Source organism: Marmota monax, unplaced genomic scaffold (genome assembly GCF_021218885.2).
Source record: "Marmota monax isolate L192 unplaced genomic scaffold, Marmota_monax_Labrador192_F-V1.1 WCK01_AAM20220418_F8-fsc00254, whole genome shotgun sequence".
Lineage (NCBI taxonomy): Eukaryota > Metazoa > Chordata > Mammalia > Rodentia > Sciuridae > Marmota > Marmota monax.
In genome coordinates, this window is record NW_026694584.1 from 1,671,934 (window position 1) to 1,695,555 (window position 23,622).

The 23,622-nt window shown below is 52.6% G+C and overlaps 1 protein-coding gene across 3 annotated transcripts in view; it reads left to right on the plus strand.

Moving 5' to 3' along the window:
* Nucleotides 1-23,622, plus strand: part of Gnal (G protein subunit alpha L) — a 120,004-nt gene that overhangs the window by 61,563 nt on the left and 34,819 nt on the right. For all 3 annotated transcript variants that reach the window (XM_046421417.2, XM_046421418.2, XM_058571851.1), the window contains one exon: nt 17,573-17,670. In XM_046421417.2, the coding sequence (XP_046277373.1) occupies nt 17,573-17,670 (98 nt within the window). The remainder of the gene's footprint in view (nt 1-17,572; nt 17,671-23,622) is intronic.

Here is a 23,622-nt window from a genome sequence, read left to right on the forward strand (position 1 = left end):
TGCAACACCCCTCTTTTATTTCCTGCTGTGCCCAGTAAATTAGTCCTAGAGCCATTAACTTAATTGGGCCGTAGAGGATATGTGTGCTGTTCCTAATGGGCTGTGCTTCAGAACCCCCCGGGGAGCTTGTCACGCAAGATCCCTGCACAGATCCTCAGAGGATTCCCAGCAATTCTGACTCAGGAATGCTTGGGTGACGGTTCGCAAGCCTGTTTTAAAGTCTCCCCAAGGGTTTCCAAGGCACCACCAGCTTTGGCACTGGCCACGCAACACCTAGTGTGGCTGTCAACAGGAGCCGAGGTTAGGATGTGGCCCAAACCCAGGATGAACTTGCAGGTTCTCTTGAGTGTCAGCTAGCCACGCGGACCCCCAACACACACCCTCTGCCTTCTCGTAGTTCCTGTCCCCAATCATAATAACCAGGGTGTGTTCCCATAGCCCTTTTATATTTACAACTAAGCCTTGAAGTTAGAAAAGGTATTCATAGTGTTTTCACTTAAAAACAGTTTGTCTGGTACATTTAAGTGCTGGCTGTCGGGGGGTTCTGTACCACAGCTGGCTCTGTCTCCAGATCCAGCACCTGCTCCCACCTCCGAGTGGCCTCCCCACTAGGTGCCACACCTGCTGTGTCAAGTCACACCCTCCAGGGACACAGGAGAGCCAGAGAGCCAGTGGGGTGCGGGGTTCAGCTTTGGCTCACGAGTGAGTCAGCTAAGGTGAGCCCCAGGTGAGCCGTGGAGTCTGCTGAAAGCCCACGTCCTACCTGGTGACTCCCAGGTGACAGGCGTGTCAGCCTGGGTGAACGGGGTGGTCAGCAAGCTTAAGGTGGCCTCCAATACTGTACCAGCAAAGCCTGCTCCAGGTTCTCCATGACCAGGCTACAGGGGGCAGGTTCCAGTCTGGTTGGCCCTGTCTGAAGATGGCTTACACACCTCCGTACAGGATTTCCTCACGACCTCTCAGCCATTTGATGACCCCATGCACACATGACACAAGGTCACAGCAGGGAGGGTGGGAAAGCCACAGGCAGCTAACCAGATTTCCCGCCAGTCAATGTCACACCTCTGTAGACGCTAAACAGAAGTGACAACGTCCTTTGAGTGGGTTATTTTAGTGAAGTACTCTGGGTTCTCTTTAATCCTGCTTGAATTTTTTTCCCACTTTTATCTTGGCATTTGCCACCAGGAGTCAGGAACGATGTTAGATTGAGGATCTTTCATGCTATCGATACAATGCCTTTCGTCAAGAGGTGCCTCTGAGTCATTGATGGGATTAAGTGTCAAACTCTCAGATACAGGTAAACGTCTTATTTGGAGTAAAACAAGTCTCCTTACTTGCAATGTGTAGGATTACTTGAAGAAGGAAAACCTCCGTCATGGATGAAACTAAGAAGAACATTCCAGGCAACCAAGCTAAAGTCTTTAATTTTCTAGAAAGCCCCTGGACACCAGGAAAAGGGTCTCTTTCACCACACTGAGAGCCCAGACATATTCACAGTGGAAGCCTCAGTGGGGGCTGGACCTGTGGCACCTGCCTGTGACCCCAAGAACTCAGGAGGCCGAGGCCGAAGGACCAACAAGTTCAAGGCCAGCCTCAGTGACTTCGTAAGAGCCTGCCTCAAAACAAAAAATTAAAAAGCTGGGGATGTAGATTAGTGGTAGAGAACTCCTAGGTTCAATCCCAGTACCAAAAAGAGAAAAAAAAAATTGAAGTGGGAGAATAGTTTTAATAGTTTGAATGTTAGGTGTTCAGAGAGGAGTTGAGAGCTGTCTTCTGTGCCCATCAGGCAGGGTTTCAGAGCTGGCTGTCCCTTGGGGGACTTGCCACACCACTGCTGGGACACAAGAACTCTCCAGGTATTCACCAGCTCCTCCCTGTCCCTCGGCTTTGAACCTCTGACATCACTGTGTCCTCGGGGACGTGATGTTTACGATATGTCACATTCAAACTAAGACAGTATTTTTATACAGATTCATCAGCATTTTAGATTTTTTTTAACCTTTATATTTTAGTTTCTTTGGATAGACATTTCTGACCACTTTAAGCAATTCTTAGCACTACAAGGGGGTCGGAGTACATGCTGGCGTTAGGTGTGGGGAAACCCCTCTGACGGCAAAATGTAAAATGCGTGGTTTTCAGTCCTCCTCCTGACTTTCCTATCGAAACCATTCCAGAACATCCAGATTTGGGAAAACAGAGAGTCCCGACTCCCAGAGTTGGTTTCTAGTAAGCTGTCACTTCCGTGGCTGGATGGAGAGCCCAAAGCAGTGTTGCCGAGCTGTCCTCTGGGCACAGGGGCACCTGAGTGGTCATGCGGGCTCTGAAGCCTTGCTGGGTCCTAAGGAAGCGAGGTGGGAGCTTGCACAGACCCACTGGCCACGGTCACTGTAGATCCCGGCCTGTTCGCAACCCTGTTGTCAGCCACAGGATGGGGAAGGAACCAGCAGTGTTTTTCTGTAGCCACAGAAGAATATGCTCCCTTGTTGGGCACCAGAGACACCAGGCAGGAGGGGTGAAATCAGAGAAGCCTCAGGGGACACGATTCGCCTTCTAAACAGAAGGCCGGTTATCAAGAGATCATGCTGTTTGTTTAAAATAAATTAGCTGATTTCTCTCCTGGGTATTTTTCATGGTAAAACATTTTATAAACGCTTTTTAACTGTGGGGTCAGGCTCCAAATTCCTCAATAGGACACCCATAGCACAAAAGTTAATAACTAGAATCAACAAATGGGACTTACTCAAACTAAAGTTTTTTCTCAGCAAAAGAAACAATAAGAGAGGTAAATAGGGAGCCTACATCCTGGGAACAAATCTTTACTCCTCACACTTCAGATAGAGCCCTAATATCCAGAGTATACAAAGAACTCAAAAAATTAGACAATAAGATAACAAATAACCCAATCAACAAATGGGCCAAGGACCTGAACAGACACTTCTCAGAGGAGGACATACAATCAATCAACAAGTACATGAAAAAATGCTCACCATCTCTAGCAGTCAGAGAAATGCAAATCAAAACCACCCTAAGATACCATCTCACTCCAGTAAGATTGGCAGCCATTATGAAGTCAAACAACAACAAGTGCTGGCGAGGATGTGGGGAAAAGGGTACACTTGTACATTGCTGGTGGGACTGCAAATTGGTGCAGCCAATTTGGAAAGCAGTATGGAGATTTCTTGGAAAGCTGGGAATGGAACCACCACTTGACCCAGCTATTCCCCTTCTCGGTCTATTCCCTAAAGACCTAAAAAGAGCATGCTACAGGGACACTGCTACATCGATGTTCATAGCAAGCACAATTCACAATAGCAAGACTGTGGAACCAACCTAGATGCCCTTCAGTAGATGAACGGATTAAAAAAATGTGGCATTTATACACAATGGACTATAACTCTGCATTACAAAATGACAAAATCATAGAATTTGCAGGGAAATGGATGGCATTAGAGCAGATTATGCTAAGTGAAGCTAGCCAATCCCTAAAAAACAAATGCCAAATGTCTTCTTTGATATAAGGAGAGTAACTAAGAACAGAGTAGGGACGAAGAGCATGAGAAGAAGATTAACATTAAACAGGGATGAGAGGTGGGAGGGAAAGGGAGAGAGAAGGGAAATTGCATGGAAATGGAAGGAGACCCTCAGGGTTATACAAAATTACATACAAGAGGAAGTGAGGGGAAAGGGGAAAATAATACAAGGGGGAGAAATGAATGACAGTAGAGGGGGTAGAGAGAGAAGAGGGGAGGGGAGGGGAGGGGGGATAGTAGAGGATAGGAAAGGCAGCAGAATACAACAGACACTAGTATGGCAATATGTAAATCAATGGATGTGTAACTGATGTGATTCTGCAGTCTGTATACAGGGTAAAAATGGGAGTTCATAACCCACTTGAATCAAAGTGTGAAATATGATATATCAAGAACTATGTAATGTTTTGAACAACCAACAATAAAAAATTAAAAAAAAAAGAACAACAGGAAAAAAACAAAAAAAAAAAAAGCTTTTTAAAAGAACAGGGTGTGGGGGAGGCTGTAGCCAACTCTGCACTATCTAAATAAAAGACTAAGGTCACACGGTAACATGGAATAACAACACACACACACATCCACTTCTCTTGTTGGAGGATAGGGAGGCTGGCTTCCAGGGACTGTCACCTAGACCCACGTTTCGGCTCCTGTGTCTTGGTGCACAGAAGCAGGAGGCAGAGGAGGCTGGCCTCAGGGAGCTTTCCCTCGTCTCCAGCAGGGAGTATGCAAAGCCCCCCAGGGGCCACCTCCCCACATAGTGCAGCCGGCAGACACCTCCCCTGCAGCAGAGCCAGGTGGCCCGAGGTTCAAGACCCCTGGGTAATGACCGCTACTGCTTCCATCTTTCATTCCCTGATTATTCTTGGAGGTCAAGCCCACCTCCTGTGCAAATGTGTCCGCCTATACTGAGACAGGGACATCTCTCCCCTGGACTCCTCAGCTCTCGCGCCCATTGACTTAGTGGCTGTGTTACTTCAGTGCTTCCTGCGGGGAGTCATGTCCTGATTATCTGAGTAGTGGATGCCCTAGTAAAGGGCGGCTCCGGAGAGCAGGGGGAGACCCATCCCTGCACCCCCAGGAGCTGCCTGTGTACTGGGCACATGCTCTACCACACACAGACGCCTGCAGCCCAGGGCACCTCCCTCGTTCATGCCCGTGCCCTGGCTCCCAGCATGGGTTCAACATGGAGTGGAGCACAGCAAGCACTGAAGATCACTGCCCAGTGGGCACCTGGGCACTGTGTGGCACAATTACAAGTTTGAAAGAAAAGGTGATTCTTGTTTTAAAATGTCTGTGACAAACTGCGGACCCAGTGACATGGTGACACAGCTTTACTAGGAGATTCCTTGTGTTCTATTTGTAGAAGGGAAGAAACTACAGATTTCCTTCATAAAATTAGGTGTGATTATGCAGTGTGGACTTAGAGAGTGTGTGTCCTCTTCCATTTAAAGACGTGTGTGCATGAGGACATTATCTAAAAGGCAGGAGGACGGCCCACAGAATGAGAGGCAAGTGCACCAGCCTTGCGCATCTCACAGAGGCCCTCGTGCTCAGAATACAGGAAGAATTCCCATAATTCCAGTTAAAACACACAAGGGCCTCGCACAGAGGTCTCTCCAGAGAAGATTTGCCACGGCCAGCTCATGAGAAGATGCCCAGCATCACGAGCTGTTGGGGAAATGCAAATTGAAACCACAGCAAAAGAAGGTCAGGCACAGCAGTGTCGGCAAGGGGGTGGGGAATTGTAACCGCCCCGCATTTCTGTGGATGTGAGATGGTGCTGTCCCCATGGAAACAGCTCCCAAAGCTGAACCTCGGAATACTGTAAAGCTAGTCAGAGTCCCGGACAGCAGAGTCCCAAACAGAGGTCTGCACACTGATTCACAATAGCCAAAGAGCCGAACGACCCAGGAGGCTGGATGACAATCATGAGGGACACAGGGCCATGGGTTCCACCCAGCCCCACACAGCAGTGAAGTAGCCCTGCCCCCCACAGCCCAGATAGACCTTCAGGTCTTGGTGCTGAGAAAAAAAACCCAACACTAAAGCCCAGCTGTGTGTGCTTCCTTCTATATGAAACATCTCCGTTGGAAACTCCATGATGGTGGCTGCCGGCACTGGGGGACAGAGGGACTGGAGAGGGGCAGGCCAGTGGGCACAGGGTTTCACTGGCTGATGAAGATATCACTGGACTGCATACAGGTGGTGATCACCCGGCATCGTGCATACACTAGTGCCACTGCATACCCACCTGGACGTGGGCAGTCCCATGTTCTGTGGATTTGCCCTCAGTTTAAAGCACACACGTGACAAAGACGCACAAAGCAGGCATCTCGACGACATTCGCACCCATCGTCAGGGAAAATCAGCCTTCTTACATTTCCACTTTGTTAAGGAGAGATTAAGGTCACTTATAAACGTTGCAATTTTGCCAGGGACCCACCCCCGACAGGCACAGGTTTAAGGGAGCAACGGAGGAGTGGATGTTCTCAAAGGCTTTGTACTGAGCCAACACAGGGCCCTGGTGAGAGTCCAGCTGGGGCCCCTTCAGACAGGTGTTTCCTGGAAACCCGAGCCCTGCACTGTTTGGGTGTCCACGCCCTCGCCCTATGAGAGCTGCTGCGGACATGGGCTGCCCAGCCTCCGGCACCTCCTGAGGGTTAAACCCTGGGGTGGGAGGAGGACCCTCTGCTCCAGGAAAAGCAGTCCCTCCCAAGGAACTGGCCATTCTGAGTGCACAGTGAAGGATCCCCACCTCACCAGCCCAGGTGACCCGACAGAGCTCCCAAGATGGCAGATCTGGCTCCTGCCTAGAGCAGGGGACCCAGTTATGAGGTTCACGGAAGCTGGGGTCACTAACGGGTAACCAGGTGGTCACCTGAGAGGAGGAAGTTCTCACATTGGTGCAAAGCAGTCCTCATTGCTGTGCAGACAAGCCACCTGCTGAGAGATGGAGGCTCAGCAAAGGCCAGGAGAGGGGGCCGGCTGGCCTCAGGCTGCACAGCAGGACAGTAGGACTGGTTTGCCTTTAACACTGGGAAGTACCCCACGGGAAGCTGGAACCTTCATCGCCCCAGGCCCCCAGAGAAAGACACTACAGACATCTGAGAGACCCCCCACCATCCGCCTGAAGGAGACAATTTTAAATCAACCTATCCTAGCATGGCTACTGATTTCAAATCTGCTTGTTGTTCAGAATGGCTTTTTAAACATATTAAAAGCTGTTGTCATTTCAATACGCCTATACCGCCTGACTTTTGATGGCTATATACTATTCCTTGTGAGTATCCCGTTACTCACTGAGAAACTCTCCATTGAAGACGTTTAATTGTGATTATGTTATACTGAATGTGCGTATGGCTTTTACAACCCTCTGATTTTTTTCCCTGAGGATAAATTCCTACTAAAATAGCTTAGAGATGTCTTTAAACCTTTTAATTTGTATCATTATATTGTTTATTTTGGGGGGTTTTTGTTTGTTTGTTTGTTTGTTTGGTTTGGTTTTTTATGGACTGACCTAATTTTAACTCTCCTTGATGTTTAGAAGAAAATGTTTTGTTTATAGTATAGAAAGCTTCCTTTCTTGAATTACATCATATAGTGTGAGGATGCAGATACATTCTGAAAATTTTGTTGTCAGACATTTTCTACTGTGTGTGAATATCATAGAGTGGACTTGGACAGGTCAAGCACCTAGGATGTCACTGGGCAGTGTGATCTTATGGGACACTTTTGCACCCACCATTTACAAAATGTCTTACACAGTGTGTGACCAAACTTGATTGTTTCATATTCTTTTTCTATCACCATTTTGGACAGGGTTGTCAAAGAAACAAGCTTCCCGTTGAGTTTAGCAGTATATCCAGACTGGGGTGTAGCTCAGTGCTTGCCTGGTACACGCAAGGCCCTAGGTTCACCGCAGCGTCACAGGAAAGAAAAACAGAGAGAAATGAGTCTGTCCAAATGTGGCGTGTAATTTAAAATAGTAATAATAACACAGGCCCACAGGGGAGAAAACGGAAAGCTCACAGCCTTTGGTCACAGTGAACTGGTATCATTGCACACAGCCAAGGGAGAGCAAAGGGTTGACTCTCAGGACTCCCCACCCGATGTCAGCATCTGCAGATGCTCAGTCCCTTATATAAAACAGACAGTGTCTGCACATCACCTACACCATCCTCCCAGATGCTTTAAATCATCTCTGGGTTGCTTAGACTACCTGATACCATGCAAGTCCTATATAAATAGTCGTCATACCATATCGTTTAGGGACAATGACAAGAACAAAGTCTGTGCGTGTTTGGTGCAGATGCAGCCCCTTCCCCCCAGAATATTCTACCTGTGGTTGTGGAATCCACCCATGTCAAACCCACAGGTATGGATGGACAGCGGTGTTGTGAGGCTGTGTCCATCTGCCCACGTGCTTATGTCACACTTGCATAGGTGACAGGATGACAGGTAGGAAGGGAGGTGGGCTGGTGGACAGAACGAGAGAAGAGAGACGAAGTGACGGCAGTAGGTGTTCCGCCAACCCCTGCAGTGGCCAGTTACTGGGCTCCTGGGATGGACTGCGGGGGGTGTGAAGGCGACAGATGAACCCAGGTAGTGCAGATGGTCCCGGCAGAGGTCAGAATAAGGATTGAGCAGGCAGGAATGCCAGTCCCCATGGGCACCCTGGGGGGCAGAGTGCTACCAGTGGAGAGGAGGGGCTGAATCCTGGCGGAGGTCACCCACTCTGGAGATTGCCCCCAGTCCCTGAGGGCAAGTCGAACTTGTCCTCTGCCACCCAGTGCCTGGGCCACTGTCCTCGAGGTGTCCTCAATGACACTGCACTGACAATGTCATTGCTCCTCCCCGCTCTGCCACAGCTGAGACCCCAAGGGGCCACAGCCTGTGTGGAAGGGAGAGTGCATCCCCCTCCCCCGCCCATCAGGGGCCCATGAACTCCAGAGGACAGTTCTGCTCGGGGACTCCAGGAGTCTCTAAGTCACCATGGAGAAGAGCCCTGGTGAACGGGCCAGGGAGTGTCAAAACGCGCAGCCCCACCAGTCAGGTCACCAACTGAGACGTGGCGTGAGTGTCCAACCACAGGAGCACAGCTCTGTGGTGACAGACCCTGCCATTCAGCAGAGGACAGAGAGGGACAGCTCCCGGCAAAGCTTCCCATCCTCTCGCTCTGAGACGGCTGTCCACTGTGCCCGGGTATGTGCCCAGAACAATGGTGAGTGCTGGTCAGGGTCAGGGTCAGAGAGCAAAGGAGAAAGACCCTGGTGGGGCCTGCTGTGTAGCAGAGAGGTCAGAGATAACGGAACTTCACAGGTACGCCCCTGCGCCCCTGCGCCCCATCTTTAGAAACAGACGCGCCTGAGGGGGATGAGCAATGGGAGCAGGCCAGGCCTGGAACAGGGTGGTCAGAGAGGGGCTCCCGGAGGGCTGAGCTAAGGAGGGGCTGCGCCTGGGGGAAGTGCTGAGACCCCGCCCCAGCAGGAGCACCCCAGGGTGCAGGAAACAGAGGAAGTGCCCTCTGTGGCTGGAGTAGGGAGCCAGGAGGATGAGGAGGTGGCCAGGTTGGACAGGAGGTGGGGAAGGGACAAAGAGGAAGGGTCCTCGGTGACCAGGGCCCCCCTGGAGAAGGTCGAGCCAGGGGAGGGACTGGGCCAGCCCACACTGGTGGAGGTGAGGAGACCATATAGGGCACGTGACGTGTGTCTGGAGGTTCCCAAGTATGGATAGGGCAGAAAGGAGACACGTCCAACATGACAGGAGGAGGAGCGTCCAGGCTGGCTTCATGGTTTGGCCTGAGCCACTGGAAAAACCACGGCACCCTCCGCTGAGATGCTGGGGCTGCAGCGGAGCAGATTGGGGGAGCCAGAGGTCAGCCCTGGTCGCAGGGAGTTCAGGTCCACCCCAGTGGGGATGAGGTCAGCCCTGGCCGCAGGGAGTTCAGGTCCACCCCAGTGGGGATGAGGTCAGCCCTGGCCGCAGGAACTTCAGGTCCACCCCATGGGGATGTAGGGAGCTTTCTGCCATCTGTGAGTAGAAGGCTCTTTGGGGGAAACCCCATGTGGTCAGAGGGTAAGCAGTGCCCGGGTCCTCGGGACAGCCTTAGCCACCATCAACGCGATGCACAGCCCTGTTGAAGATTCTGTTTTCTCAAATGTGAACTTGGCCACCTGCTTCCCTGAAAGGTTAGGGCCATTTTCCTTGTGGTAGGAATAAAATCTAGTTTCAGACAAAGATGACAAGAACAACGTTCCTATTTCCTGTAATTTGTCAGACGCCTTCGTCCATCCACTCTCTGCAGATCACCTGACAAGAAAATGGCATTTTCTTGATAGTAAGAGTCAAGTTAGCAAAACAGTCGAGGAGCCAAAGCTTGTGCTTCTGTGCCTTGCCCAGCCCCCACTGCTGCCTGCCCATTTCGTCGTCTGGCCCTAGAAGGTAGACGAGTAGAGTCCAGTCTTCTGTGCGGGGCTTTTATGCCATGTGGGCCCCGGAGTCTCCCTTGGGTTCTGACTGGAGTCGCTGACTGGAAGGAGGTGTCCTTGTGTGCCCCACTGTGACCTGTGGTGTGTGGGATCCCACCTCGCCGTGGCCCCGCCCCACGTGGGCTCTGGCTTCGTGAGACATTCGGTGTCTTCTCCTAAGTCTTCTCCTCCGACCCGCGCCCCACGTCCCAGTGCTCTCAGGGTCCCACTGTCCCTTCTTCCTTATTCACCCCCAGTGCCTTCTTTCAGCATAGGACTTCAATCATCAGCCACAAAAAGACCCTTCCCCAAATTCATCCAGTCTTTAGCCCCAACCCACCCAGGTCCAGTCCCTCCGGACACCTTTGATCGTCCGGCCAGGAGCCCAGCGGCCTCTTTCCAAGCCCATCTCCCCTCTGTTCCCTAGGTGCGCCTTGCAGACTGGCCTGTGCTGCACCCCGCGTTCCTGTCCCCAAGGCGGAGGTCGGATCCTCTTCATCACAGCCCCGATGACTTCCCATCCATGCGCAGATTTTCCAAAATCCTCATTGTTAGGGTTTGGATCCGAGGCGTCCCCCCAGAGCTCCTGTGTTGGGCAGTGCGGGGGCATTCAGAGGCGAGGTGACCAGACCAGGGAGCTTCGCCTCTTCAGGGTTGTCCACTGGAGGGGTGGTGTGGCTGGAGGAGGAAGGTCGCGGCATCGAGCCCTGGAGGAGCACAGGTCTTGTCCCTGGCTCTGCTCTGCTTCCTGGCTGCCATGAGCTGAGCAGATGTCCTCCCCACACCCTGCGCCAGGACGTTCTGCCTCGTCCTGGGCCCGGGGCAAGGGAGCTGGCCCACCACGGACCAACTTCTGGAGCTCCAAGTTCAGGGTCGAGCCTGTCCTCCCACAGGAGCCCGCGTCAGGTCTCCTGGGCACAGTGAGGCCCACACAGCCAATGGGGTCGTGTGCCTACCTGCTCTCGGCCCTCTCATGAGGATACCTCCCGTGAGGATGCTGCCCGCTGGCTCTTAGGGTGTGGCCTGTCCACTGGAAGACAGAGATCATGGCCTGTGCCCACACTGTCCCTCCTGGCTCCACCCGACTGCTCCACAGGGTCCCCTGGCCTTTCCCAGTAGGGTGACTGGCAGGTGTGACCTGGAGGTCACAGTGGGCTGGGCAGGGCTGGATCGGTCCCAGCCTGTCACCATCTTTGGAAGCTCAGCCAGGGTCTCCAGGGGCCTGGGTGTCCCTTTTTGTGAGGAGGGCCTGGAAGCTCAGTCTACAGCAAGGGCCCTCCAGGCCATCCCAAAGTCCCTGCAGTCTGCACAGGGGACTCTGCCACCCTCCCGTGACAGGCTTCGTCTGGTCCTCGCTCCTGGCCTGGCTCTAGTGCCCAAGTCCTTCCAGAAGGGTCTGAGGCATGGCCAGTGCAGCAGTCTGCAGGAGGCAGTGGGAGTCCAGCCAAGGGCATGCTCACCCCTCTGTCCCTCACATAGACGCCCTGCAGGTGTTCCATCCTCAGGTGACTCCGGCCTCTTCCCTGCGTGTCCTCTCAGGCTGCTGGAATATGGGCCTTGCCACACGCTACCAGAGCGGCAAGGCCATGTTCCTGGAGCGTCCCCATGCCCAGGCTGCAGAGGGCCCAAGTCTGAGCCCCTGCTGACCTCTGCTCTCCCTTCGTCTTCTGTGCCCACCGCCTGTCACCCTCCCATCTACCCCAGAGTTCTGTGAGTGGTGACCTGCTCAGCCCACTACTGCACCGCCTGCCAGATAAACTGTCTTTTCCATGCTGTCCCCAGACAGGAGGGGAAACTGAGTCTCCAAAGTCACAAAGACCCCACACACACAGCTGGGACTGAACTGAGCCCTCAGGCACCAAAGTCCACCCCCATACTATTTTATGACTCCCCCCATTCGACCCTGTGCTTCGTGTTCAGTTTTCCTCAAGAAGCCTGAACCTCTGTGCTTCTCAGCAGGAACACAAACCCGCTGATGCCAACCTTCTCTTTGAATTCAACCTCACTCGCCATTCTGCCTTCCAGCACACAAAGCAGAAAGACCCACAGTGACTGAGAAGACTGAGGAGGAGAATAATACCTTAAAATGTTACGTAATCCCAGCTTGATGCTCTGGGGGTTTTGTCAGATAACTTAGCACCTTGTCTGGGAGCAAAATCTAAAGTCGTGATTCTTGGAGTCTCTTTCCCTAATGAAAATACCTAATTATTGTATTTCTATTCCCACACAAATAAGTTTCTCTACTGAGTGTCTTTGGCATGCTGTGATTGCACAAATTTTCTCAGAGAATTAGGATGTTACAGAGAGGATCTTAGGGGTAGGAGTGGGAGTATTGCAAAGAGAAAAGTCTCAAAAGCTAAAAAAATAATAATTTTGTGGAAAAAAGATAACTTAAGGAAAATTATATGTTCCCATAACAACAGGGTAGACTTAGTTCTCCACTGTGGTTCATGGATCTGATCACTGAAACTTTAGACTTATCACGGTTGTGTGTGAGCTTACAGCTTGGGAACAAAAGCTCTGGGAATCTTTAAAAATGAAGTGTAAGAGCCACAAAGACCAGGAGAGCTGGCTGTGGTGCTGAGGCGTCCCTCGGTGAGGCCCCATACTTCAGAGCCCCGTGGAATTCTAATTCTGCCCCAGGATGAAAATGCCTTTGGAAATACTAGAACTATGGGTAAACTTAGCAGTTTACAAAAGACAAGACCAAACACAGGGATCACTGTTTCTATGTACCAGCCATGAAAATGTCTAAAAAATAACATTTTTAAAACATGGGCACTCAAAAAAATACCCCAAAAAGTTTTCTTAGGAAGACTTTTTTTTCTTACAGTACTGGGGTTGAACCCAGGGTTGCTCTACCACTGAGCTACATTCTCAGCCTGTTTAATTTTGAGACAGGGTGTCACTAAGTTGGCCAGGCTGGCCTTGAACTTGTGATCCTCCTGTCTCAGCCTCTCAAATCTCTGGGATTACAAGTGTGTCCCATTGCACCTGGCCTTAGTAACAAAAGATCTAAACTATCTATACATTGAAAAGTACAAAACACTATTGGGAGACTTAAATAAGACATAAATACTCACACCATGTTCATGGATTACAAGATTCATGATTCAGATGACAATTCTCCCCAAAATGACCTAGAGAGTCAATGTGATCCCAATCAAAATACCAGCAGACTTTTTTATGGAAGCTGACAAGGTAATTCTAAAATGTATGTGAAAACTAAAAAGACCTTACAATAGCTAAAACAATGTTAGAACAGAAAAACAAAGCTGGAGAATTTAAAAGTACCTAATTTTAAACTGGGCAAGGTGGCATTTCCCTGTAGTCAGGGATTCAGGAGGATGTAGGAAGATGATCATAAGTTCAAGGCCAGTCTCCACAAGTTAGTGAGACCCTGTCTCAAATTTTTAAAAAAGGAGGGAGGAGGCTGGGGATATGGTTCAGTGGTTGAGTGTCCCTGGATTCAATTCTCAGTACCTAAAAATAAAAACTACCTAATTTTGGAGATGGAGCATAAGTCAGCAAGTGTCAGCGCTTATACCTAGCATGTGCAGGGCCCTGGGTTAAAATCCCAACAGCAAAACAAACAGAAAGCGTCCTAACACTTTCTAGAAAGCCACAGTCATCAGGATAGCCTGGTGTTGGCCCAAGATAGATCCCACCCATCAGAGAACCAGGCTTGAGTCTAAAAATAGACCTGCACTATGTAGTTGGTGGTGCAGTGGAGAAAGAGGAACCCGTGAAGTAGACTGACCAAAGGCAGGCAGACGGGAACAGAGGGGAATGGCTTCCTTGATGCACCCTTGGTGTTGGTGGAGAGAGATGAGGGGTGTGTGTGTGTGTGTGTGATGGTGGAGAGAGATGGTGTGTGTGTGTGTGTGTGAGGGTGGAGAGAGTTGCGGTGTGTGTGTTTGTGTGTGTTGGTGGAGAGAGATGGTGTGTGTGTGTGTATGTGTGTGTTGGAGAGAGTTGGTGTGTGTGTGTATGTGTGTGTGTGTTGGAGAGAGTTGGTGTGTGTGTGTATGTGTGTGTGTTGGTGGAGAGAGATGGTGTATGTGGGGGTGTTGGTAGAGAGAGATGGTGTGTGTATGGGTGTTGGTGGAATGAGATGGTGTGTGTGTGTGTGTATGTGTGTGTGTGTGTTGGTGGAGAGACATGGTGTGTGTGTGTGTGTTGGTGGAGAGAGATGGTGTGGGGGGGTGCTGCGATCAAACCAAGGGCCCCCACATTACACACACACACACACACACACATACAGAGAGCATCTCTCCGCACCACCCCACACACACACCATGTGCTCTCCCACCCCAGCCCTTAGTGACAGCTTTGATTTTTTTGTGTGCAGAGGCATCACAGAAAAGAAATGGCACCCCCGCCCCGCAAAGGACCGGTGTGATTCAGAGATTCTGTGCCATCTTAACAAGGGAGAGAAGTCCTGGAGAAGGGGTTTCAAGTTCTGGGGATAGGGATGGGGAGAGGGGTGGGTAGGAGGTCTCTGCCCAGCGACTCCCCCATCCTGGTCCAGGAAGCTGGACAGGAAGGGGGCGGGGAGCGTTCCCTTTGCCTCTGCAGTTCTCAGCTGCCTTCTGCTCCAGACAACCTCCAGGGCAACTGGGCCCATTTGAACCTCGCCAGCCGGGCCACACGTCCAGCTTACAGCTAAGGAAGCTGTTTGACTGACTGAACACGTAGTGACTTTAAAGAACCCTTCTCAATTTGTTTGTGTGGTTTTGGTGGAAACAGTGGTATTGGGCTGTCTGAATCCTTTAGCAATAATGTTGAAATGCAATGATACAGCTTCAGAGATCCGCTAAACACAAGGAAGGTGTAGGATAAGGGGGACGAGACACAGACGCGGGGTTCATCCTCTCTACTCTTCCATCTTTGGGAGAAACAAAGGAAATCGTGTGCTAGAATATCGTGCGCAGGGCCTTCAACAAAATAAGACCCGCCTGAGAACTTAAGGGCAGGATGTGGTGCCAACAAGGATCTCACTGTGAGGTCCAGGACATGGATGCAGAGCGAGTCAGGAGCGGGTGCTGGGAAGGAAACGGCCGCCTGGAGTGGGCGCTGAGCAGAGCCCAGGCCGGGGAGTTCTGCAGGGCGCGTTCCCACGCCGACCCCTAGTTATGGGGCCAGCCGGACACGGCGCTGGCGTTGGCTGGGCAGCCCAGTGGGCCCTGAGCGGGGACCAGGAGCCCTGCCTCCGTGTTGGCCCGCCACCCCCGGGCCACCTCCAGCCAGGCCAGCGCTGCCTGCAGTGGCCGCCCCGTTTAAGGGGTTAGCATGCCTGGACCTGGTCGGAGGGCAGTTCATCCACAGTCGCCTGCCCGGGAGGAGGGCTGCGTGGGGACAGCGCGGATGCACGGCACAGGAGGCCGGGGTCATAGCGCTGACCTTCAGGGGGCTTCTAATCCCCTCCGGCCCCTGCCCCCACCTTCAGGTCCAGGCCCTCCCCATAGACGGTCACTCTGGTGGCCAGTGGGCAGGGGCAACCCACCGAGGTCCCCAGCTGGGGACCCCAGAGAGCCGGTCACCGGTCTACAAGTGGCCCTGTCCCTCCTCCCGGCCTCTCCGGATGCCTGGAAACCAGACGAAGCGGCCGGTCTCTTCTTACTGACCGGGTTTGGCTGCTCGCTCCTACCGTGGACACTCGTTTTTATCGCCATTTGGAAACCTATCATAGTGGACCATCCTTGTGTGGACTTCTAGCTGTGTGTACTGTGGTTCCTACGTTGAGGTCTAGTGGTCATTTATCTGTAGTCCGCCACGTGTAGAGAACTCAGGTGCCCCAGCGCTGGCGACTGGAGGTGCTTGTCACTGTGATGCAGGGTTATGGGTCTCTTCCAGGACCCTCTTCCCAGCCAGTGGCTGCCGTGTGTGTGTCTGTGTGTGGGTGGGTGTGTGGAGGATTTGTAAGGAAACTACAAACGCCTTTCCTGGAATAAGGGAAACAGCAGAGGAACATTCCAGAAGGGAAGCCTAAGTCTAGGGAGACAAGATACAAGCAGGGGCTCTGGCAGAGATCGGCTCTTCCTCTTTCAACTGTGGGAACTTTGGATTTGCTGGTGGTGACCGTTTTAGACAGGTAGAGAGATACAGCTCCTAACCTAAAAGATGGCTCTTCATTCTAGGAAGTGAGAGTTGGAGATATCGGAAGCCATTAAGGCTCAAACCCAGGGTCTTATTCTTGATTTCATATCATCCTTTTGGTTTCTTCTTCTTCTACTGCTACTTCTTCTTCTCCCCTCCCCTCGCCCTCCTTTATCTCCTCCTTCTCCCCCCTCCTCCCCTCCTCTTCCATCCCCCTCCTCTCCCCTCCTCCCCTCTCCTCTTTCTCCTCCCCTCCTCCTCCTCTCTCTCCTCCTCCTTTCCTCCTCCCCCTCCTACTCCCCCTCCCCTCCTTCCCTCCTCCTCCTCATCTTCCCCTCATTCCCCCTCCTCCTCTTTCTCCTCCTCTTCCCCCTCCTCCCCCTCCTACTCCCCCTTCCTCCCCCTCCCCTCCTTCCCCCCTCCTCCTCATCTTCCCCTCATTCCCCCTCCTCCTCTTTCTCCTCCTCTTCCCCCTCCTCCCCCTCCTACGCCCTCTCCTCCTCAACATCTTCCCCTCATTCCCCCTCCTCTTCTTTATCCTCCTCTTCCCCCTCCTCCCCCTCTCCTCCTCCTCCTCCCCCCCTCCTCCTTCTCTCCTCCTCCCCCATCCCTCTCCTCCTCCTCCTCCTCCTCCTCCTCCTCCTCCCCTTTTAAGTAGTAGGGTGCCTCACAGTGCCTGGACCCACTCTTGAATGGAACTGTGGCTCTCTAAGAACATGTAGCAAACCCTTATTGTCCCCTAGGGAACTTAGGATTGATTCTTGGCCGTCTGCTGGAGGTGGAGGCAGGAAAGGCTGCAGCCTCAACCCCTGCACACAGACCATAGCTGGTCCTGTGCTTCCTGGGGTCCCAGCAGGGGTCAGATACCAGGGTGGGAAGGGCGCACCTAACATGTTCATTTGCGCCCCAGCTCTGGTTAATTCAGCCTGGGTAACTTGGGAGGGGACTTCACAAGTGGGCCTTCCACCTCCAGATGAGAAACGCTCTGCTTTCAGGGGGTCTGGCTTGCCTTGATGGGTGAGATGGGGCATGGCCCTCCTGGCTCTGGGGTAAATGGAAAATCCCCCACCCAAACACACACAGTGTTATCACCAAAACGTGTAAATTTAAAGGTTTCAGTTTTATGGACCTAGTGGCCAGATTTTACCCTAAGTGGACCGCGTCCATCGTGCTGGCGGCTCACAGGGAAGGGCTGAAGGAGAAGCTGCCGAGACAGAACCTGAGCTGTGTCCACGCTGAAGTGGCCGCTCACCTCCTTCATCCTGAGTGCCGGGAACTTTAGATAATGACGGCATTTTGTGCTTCTGGATTCCATCTGGGGGAACGTTCTGGAACCACAGACGTTGGCGGCATGGCGGGGGGCGGGGGGCGGATTTGTCACGAGGTAGCACCTGTGCTTTGCTGTGAGCAGCTCCCTTTGCCCTTGGCGTTGGAGGCGGGCAGTGGGCGCCTTCTCACCTGCGGTCTCTCACCCAGGAGTTCTTCGACCACGTGAAGAAGCTCTGGGACGACGAGGGCGTCAAGGCTTGCTTCGAGAGGTCCAACGAGTACCAGCTCATCGACTGCGCCCAGTAGTAAGTGCCGGGGCCGCGGCGGGAGCTGGGGCGGGCGGTCCAGGGGCCGAGAGCAGCCTCATCGAGGGGTGTGTCTGGCAGACAGAGCAGAAGGCCCAGCAGGAGCAGAACGCTGTGCTGGCTCGGCCTCGTGGTCAAGTCTGTCACTTCTTCCCTTCTGTACGGGGTCGCAGGCATGTTTGTAAAGTGTAATGGACGTAAGTGCTCGTTATGTTTTCATTTTGGAGCTGGGGGGTCTCCAAATTAAATTTTAAAATAATACCAACACACATGATCAAGGCCAGACCCTTAAAGTGACGCGGTCATCTCGTTAGTGATCCAGCTGGTAACTGACATAATAAGCACATATGAGGGGAAACGGTAATGAGACGACGCCTGATGCCAGGTGGACTCCTTACGTTTCCCTAAATGTTTATGTTCTATTTCTTGTGCTGTTTTTAGATACATTCTGTTACTGTTAGACAGTGAGGCTCCCCAGGAGAGTGTCCAATAACCGAGAAGTTCTAGAAGTGTCTGCTGCTCTGATAACACACAGGGGACATGACACTTGTTTCATGTGGCCCTTTGGACAGCAAAGAGCTCAGAGCCTCTCAGCCTAAGCCCTGGGACTGGCCCTCAGGAACCTGCACCGTGAGTGCTGATCCCAAGAAGCAAGCAGGCCTGTGGCCACCGCGCCCTCCTCCCTGCAGAGGTGCAGGCACCATTGGGGCGGTCGTGGGGCACCCAGCAAGGTCCCGCCTACAAGTGCTGAGAAGGGTCATGGCAGGAGTTGGCGCTGGAGGCAGCGGCATGGATGGGAAAGGAAGAGTGGCTACCTGAAGCGAGAGGTGGGCCAGGGCCAGGACCTCAGGGCTGAGGCCATGTGGAGGAACTTGGGCTTTCTTCCAGTGCAGTGAGTGGCTTTGACTGGATGAGGGAGAATAAAATGGAGGAGGCAGAGCCCATTGAGTGGCTCGGGTCAGGGCATCCGTGGAATTGCACACTGGGAGCCGAGAGGCAGAAATGAGGAAAGGGTTTTGGGCAGCACAGTGCCATTTTCTGAGATGGGGAAGCCTGGGAGATTTAGTCTGTGGGATGGTGGGGGGATAGGGATCTCTGATTTGGGCATTTTAAGTTTGAGATGCCAAAGGGATGGAGAGTAGAGACCTCAAGCAGGCCATTGTTATAGGAGCCTGAAGCTCAGAGAGAATCATCCATTCTGTTGCTGTAACAGAATACCTGACACTGGGTAACTTGGAAAGAGGTTTGTTTTGGTTTATGGTTCTGGAGGCCAGAAATCACCAGTTGAAGCAATGGCATCTGGTCTGTGCCATCAAGGACCTCGTCGCAGAAAGAAAAGCAAGTAGAAGTGAGAAGGGCTGAACTCCCTGAAAGCTGACTCCTTCCCCATAGAACACTAATTCATCCACTGATGGGGCTCTGCCTGCATCTGCCCACTGGGTCTCACCTCCTGTGCTGCTGCGGGAGGTTTGCTGCGGAGCTCGAGGGCAGCTCGAGATGTCGTGGGGGTCAGCAGAGGCTTGGCTCGGGCGGTACTTCCCTCCAATCATTTAGAAGCCATGGCAGAACTGGGTGCTAAGGCCCAGGAGGGCAGACAGGGGCATTACTAGCTCAGCCCGTCACCATGGGGACACTCACCCTGTGCACTGCCGCCGAGGTGCTTTGTCCGCCTGTGCCCTTGGGCCCTGAGCACAGACTGGCCGGGGGAACCAGAGTGCCACTCAGTCCCACACTGGAATCTCTTTTTTAAACACACACAGGAAAATAAACGACTACTTATTCGTGCATCACCACGGTGGTACAATCAATGATTCAACTTTAAATAGAAAATGAAAATATAAGGTTGAGTGTGACAACCGGGTTCAGCCCTGGCTCCCGGGGGTGCCACGCGGGGCTTGGGGCAGGTTATTTCAGTGGGAGAGACCATGGCATCTGTGCCCAGTTGGCCCTGGTAGGATTCAGTCAGTAGCTATCAAAGCCCTCAAGAGTGCCCAGCGCAGAGGAAGCCCCAGAGAAGCTCTGCCTCTCGCTCATGTGTCACCAGCACAGAAACCAAGGCCCAGGGAGGTGCACTGAGGGCCGTGGGGTCACGGCTGCCCCGTCACAGAAGCCACCTCACTTTCTCAGTTCTGGCCTTTCACACCGCAGGAAGCCACGGATAGAGGAGGCCTTGCAAGTGAGGCTCCCGGCCTGAGGCCGAGACCTTCCAGGCTTGTCAGGAATAAAACACGGTCAGCCCGAGCCTCTGTCCTGGCCTCTGTGCTGGCCTCCGTCCTGGCCTCTGTCCCCGGCCAGGCAGAACCACGGGAACCAGCCCCACACCAAGACCTGGGGATCCTGGATTACTCCTCACTTCTCCGCCTTCCCTCGTCTTATCCATGTTAATGCACGAGGGAATCACGATGGTCCAGAACCTTTCTCTCTTGATAATTGCCTTGATTCTCCTCTGTGCTCGGTTCTGGGGTTGAGGGAGGAAGGAGCTCAGAAGCCAGTGGCATTTCAGTCATTCTGCCAGACCAATGTGTAGCTGTCAAATCCTTCAAGTTGCCAAACGAAATGTTCAAATAGAAACTGTGTCCGTCTCCCACCTCCTCCACTGGGTCAGAGGAGGGAGGTGTCAGTCAGATCAGCAGAGGGACGGAGCTCCACGCAGCCTGGGGCCACGATCCCCACTCCCCACGCCTGCTGTCCAGCCCATCAGGCTCTGATCCCCGGGAACGAGTCTCCTTCAGCTCTGAAGCCCCGCTCCGGGCTGGGTCTTCTGCAGAAGCCAGTGCTCAGTACACACACCTTGAAATGCAGTCGTGGGTCACCTAGCAACAGTGCTGAGAACCCCCTGATGGCAATCTCACCACTGTGCAGATGTCCTGGGGTGCACTCACACAACCCGACTGCCGGCCTTCTACACCCTGGGCTGTGTTTGAGGTGGGCAGAACAGCTCCAGGCGCACGGTGCTCAACACAGCTGAGGTTAAATCAAGCACGAGAGAAAACCATGCGACTTGGAGGCTTGATGGGCTCAGGGTGCTCGGAGCTGGCCGTCCGCACATGGCCAACCGTGTTACCGAGATGTCCTTCTCTGTGAGTAGGACTGCGCTCCAAAGCAATGACAGCAGAGCACGGTGTGGTGGACACGCGAGCCCCAAGGGATGTCTGGCAGGTCGTCCCACCGCTATCGCCACAAGCACGCGAGGCCCGCACTGTGCTGGGACACCGGGCAGCTGCCAGGTCACTGACATGGAGACCGTTTTTCCGTTGTCACCTCGGGGCCACTCCTGCCTGCATCTGGCATTGAAGGAAACGTTGTCCATGTGGCTGCAGCTGGACTGGCAGAGCCCCGGGTTGCACACTGCTGGCAGGCAGTGCTGACCGCAGCCTTCAGAAGTGCGCGGGCCTCTGCACTTGCTCGTCCTCCCCACACAGCCTCCACACACCTTCCTCCCCTCATCTAAGTGGCTCTGGGGCAGACCCGATCTGCACCTTGGGGAGGCTGAGTCGCTGTGTGTCTCTCATGGGCTGGCTCTGTGTCCCCCACAGGCCTGCACTGCACTCCAAACCTGCAGACACACCAGAAAGGGGCCAGTACCAAGGCCAGTGAGGTCATGCCTCCTGTGGTGCAGCTCCTGGGGACACTTGAGGAACAGCAGATGCTGGTTGATGTCAGGATCCTGTTCGGGCTAGGGAGGCGAAGCCATCGGCTAGGCACCCAGGAGAATCTGGCAGTTCGCCTGTGCGTCCAGCAGTGCTCCCTTAGGTGGACACCAAAGAGAACTAAAAACAGACACTGACACAGAAACTCGAAGGCACATGTTCTTGGCTCATCCATCACAGCCAGAAGTGGAGACAACCCACGTGCCCATCAACTGACTGGTGGACAAACCACATATGAAATTCCACACCGTGGAATATTATTCATCAACAAAAAAGGAATGAAGTGCTGATAAACCTTCTGCAGAATGGATGAGCCTTGAAAACACTGTGCTGAGTGCAGAAGGCGACACCAGGGCCACTTGTAGATGACTCTGGGTGTGAAGTGTCCACAGAGGCACCTCCTCGGAGGCAGAGGGAGAGTTGTGGTGCAGGGACTGGGAGGGGAAGCTGAGTGCCTGTGGTCTCTGGGATAGCAGGCTTGTTCTCGAACTAGGACCTCGCGAATATCCTAAAACCAGACTTGTAGGCTTCAAAGCGGTGGGTGTGGGGTTATGGGGTGCATGGTATCCTATCTTATGTGAATTATATCTCAGTTTTAACAAAAAAGATGGCAGGAGGAGGGGGAGCCCCGGCAGCCCAGGCAGGGGTGTGTCGGGAACACAGTGGTCATGTTGGGCCTGGCGCGTCTTGGTGAGGACTCAGCGAAGCTAGCCTCGCACTCTGGCCTCCTGCTCCCCAGGTGCTCTTCCACATGGCAGGGAGGGTGTGCCTGCCTCTGAGGCCTGTTCTTCAGACAGGCCAACCAGCAGCGCCCAGCACCAGGCCCCAGGCCTGTGGGTGGCGACCACCCAGGGACTGCAAGCCACATAAAGCACAGATGTCAAAGGCTGTTGAGGTCTTCGCTAGCTGCTGCGTGTGCGAGGAGGCTGCGGGTGACTCAGTGGCTGTCGAGAAGTGGTTCTGTCCTTCCCTGTCCAGTCCTCCCTTCCCAGGGGGGCAAGGGAGATGGGTTTTGCTGGAGCTGGACCACTTCGCTTCTGACTCTATCCTTCACACCAGCCCCCGGCCAGGTTGCTGGGCCCCCTTGACCCAGGCAGTGTCTCTGAGCTGAGGCTGTGGTTGGACAGAGCCAGCCAGCTGCTCCGTCCAGCCCCGGGACTGCCACAAGAGGATTGTGGAAACCATCATGTGGCTGAATCTGAAATTTCATACTTTCAGTAAAAATGAGCGTCTTTGAAGCCGTAAGCTGTGCAAATTAACAGAGATCATATTTGATGCAGAATTTCCCAGGTCCTGCTGTGAAAATCATAACCCAGTCTACTGAATTACCCCCAAGATGCACTTCCTCTGAGTGTAATAATGAGTGATCACGTAACCATGGAAACAGCTATTTTAGGAGAGAGAAAAACCAGAGAACATGGATCTTCAGAATAGCTTCATAAAGTCAGACTTTGCTTGATGTAACTCTGAATGCCTTGGCTCTGGGTAGGTTCGTGGGCTTTGTTCAGCTACGTAAGCTTGCTCAGGAGCACATCCATTTGAATAATTGGTTTTGAATACTTGCAGAGAGAATATTCCAGAAAAAAAAAGAAAAGAGCAGGGGAAAAAGATCAGGCTACTCTTTGGCTACAAGTGTCCCTGTCACTTGTCAGGAGTCTCCATAACCATGTTCACTATGGCCCCAACTCCAGCCGAAGGGCTGGCAAGTCCTGGAATACTAGGCTTCCAGGACAATCTGGAAATCATTAACACCAACGAAATTTCAGCTTCAACATTATTTTTTGCTGGTTATTTTAAAATAAAAGAAACTGTAATTTTAAATACAAATATTACAGTATACGTTAAATTCATTAACTTCATAACAACTACCTGGGTACACATACATATTCCTCTTGGCGCTTATTTTGGCCTTTATTTCTACCCATTGTTTCAAGACTTTCTGTATCTGAAAAAATTGGAACTGCTTATAGGCAGTACAATTAGTCTTTTTGTCATTGTACTTATGAATAGCAAAGGTAGCAGCCGAAGCAGAGCAGGTGAACCGGGTATCTCAGAGGTAAGTCCTGCAGCGAGTATTCATTTCTTCTACCCTCATTTGAAAACTCCTACATGCAGAAGAAATTGACACATGCAGAAGAAATTCTTGACACCACTTACCACAAATGTTTTTGTGTAAAAAGTGGTTTTAAATACCTCAGATTGAGCCAGGTGAAGTGGTGCACACCTGTAATTCCAGCAACTCGAGAGGCTGAGGCAGGAGGATCACAAGTTCAAGGCCAGCCTCAGTGACTTAGCAAGGCCC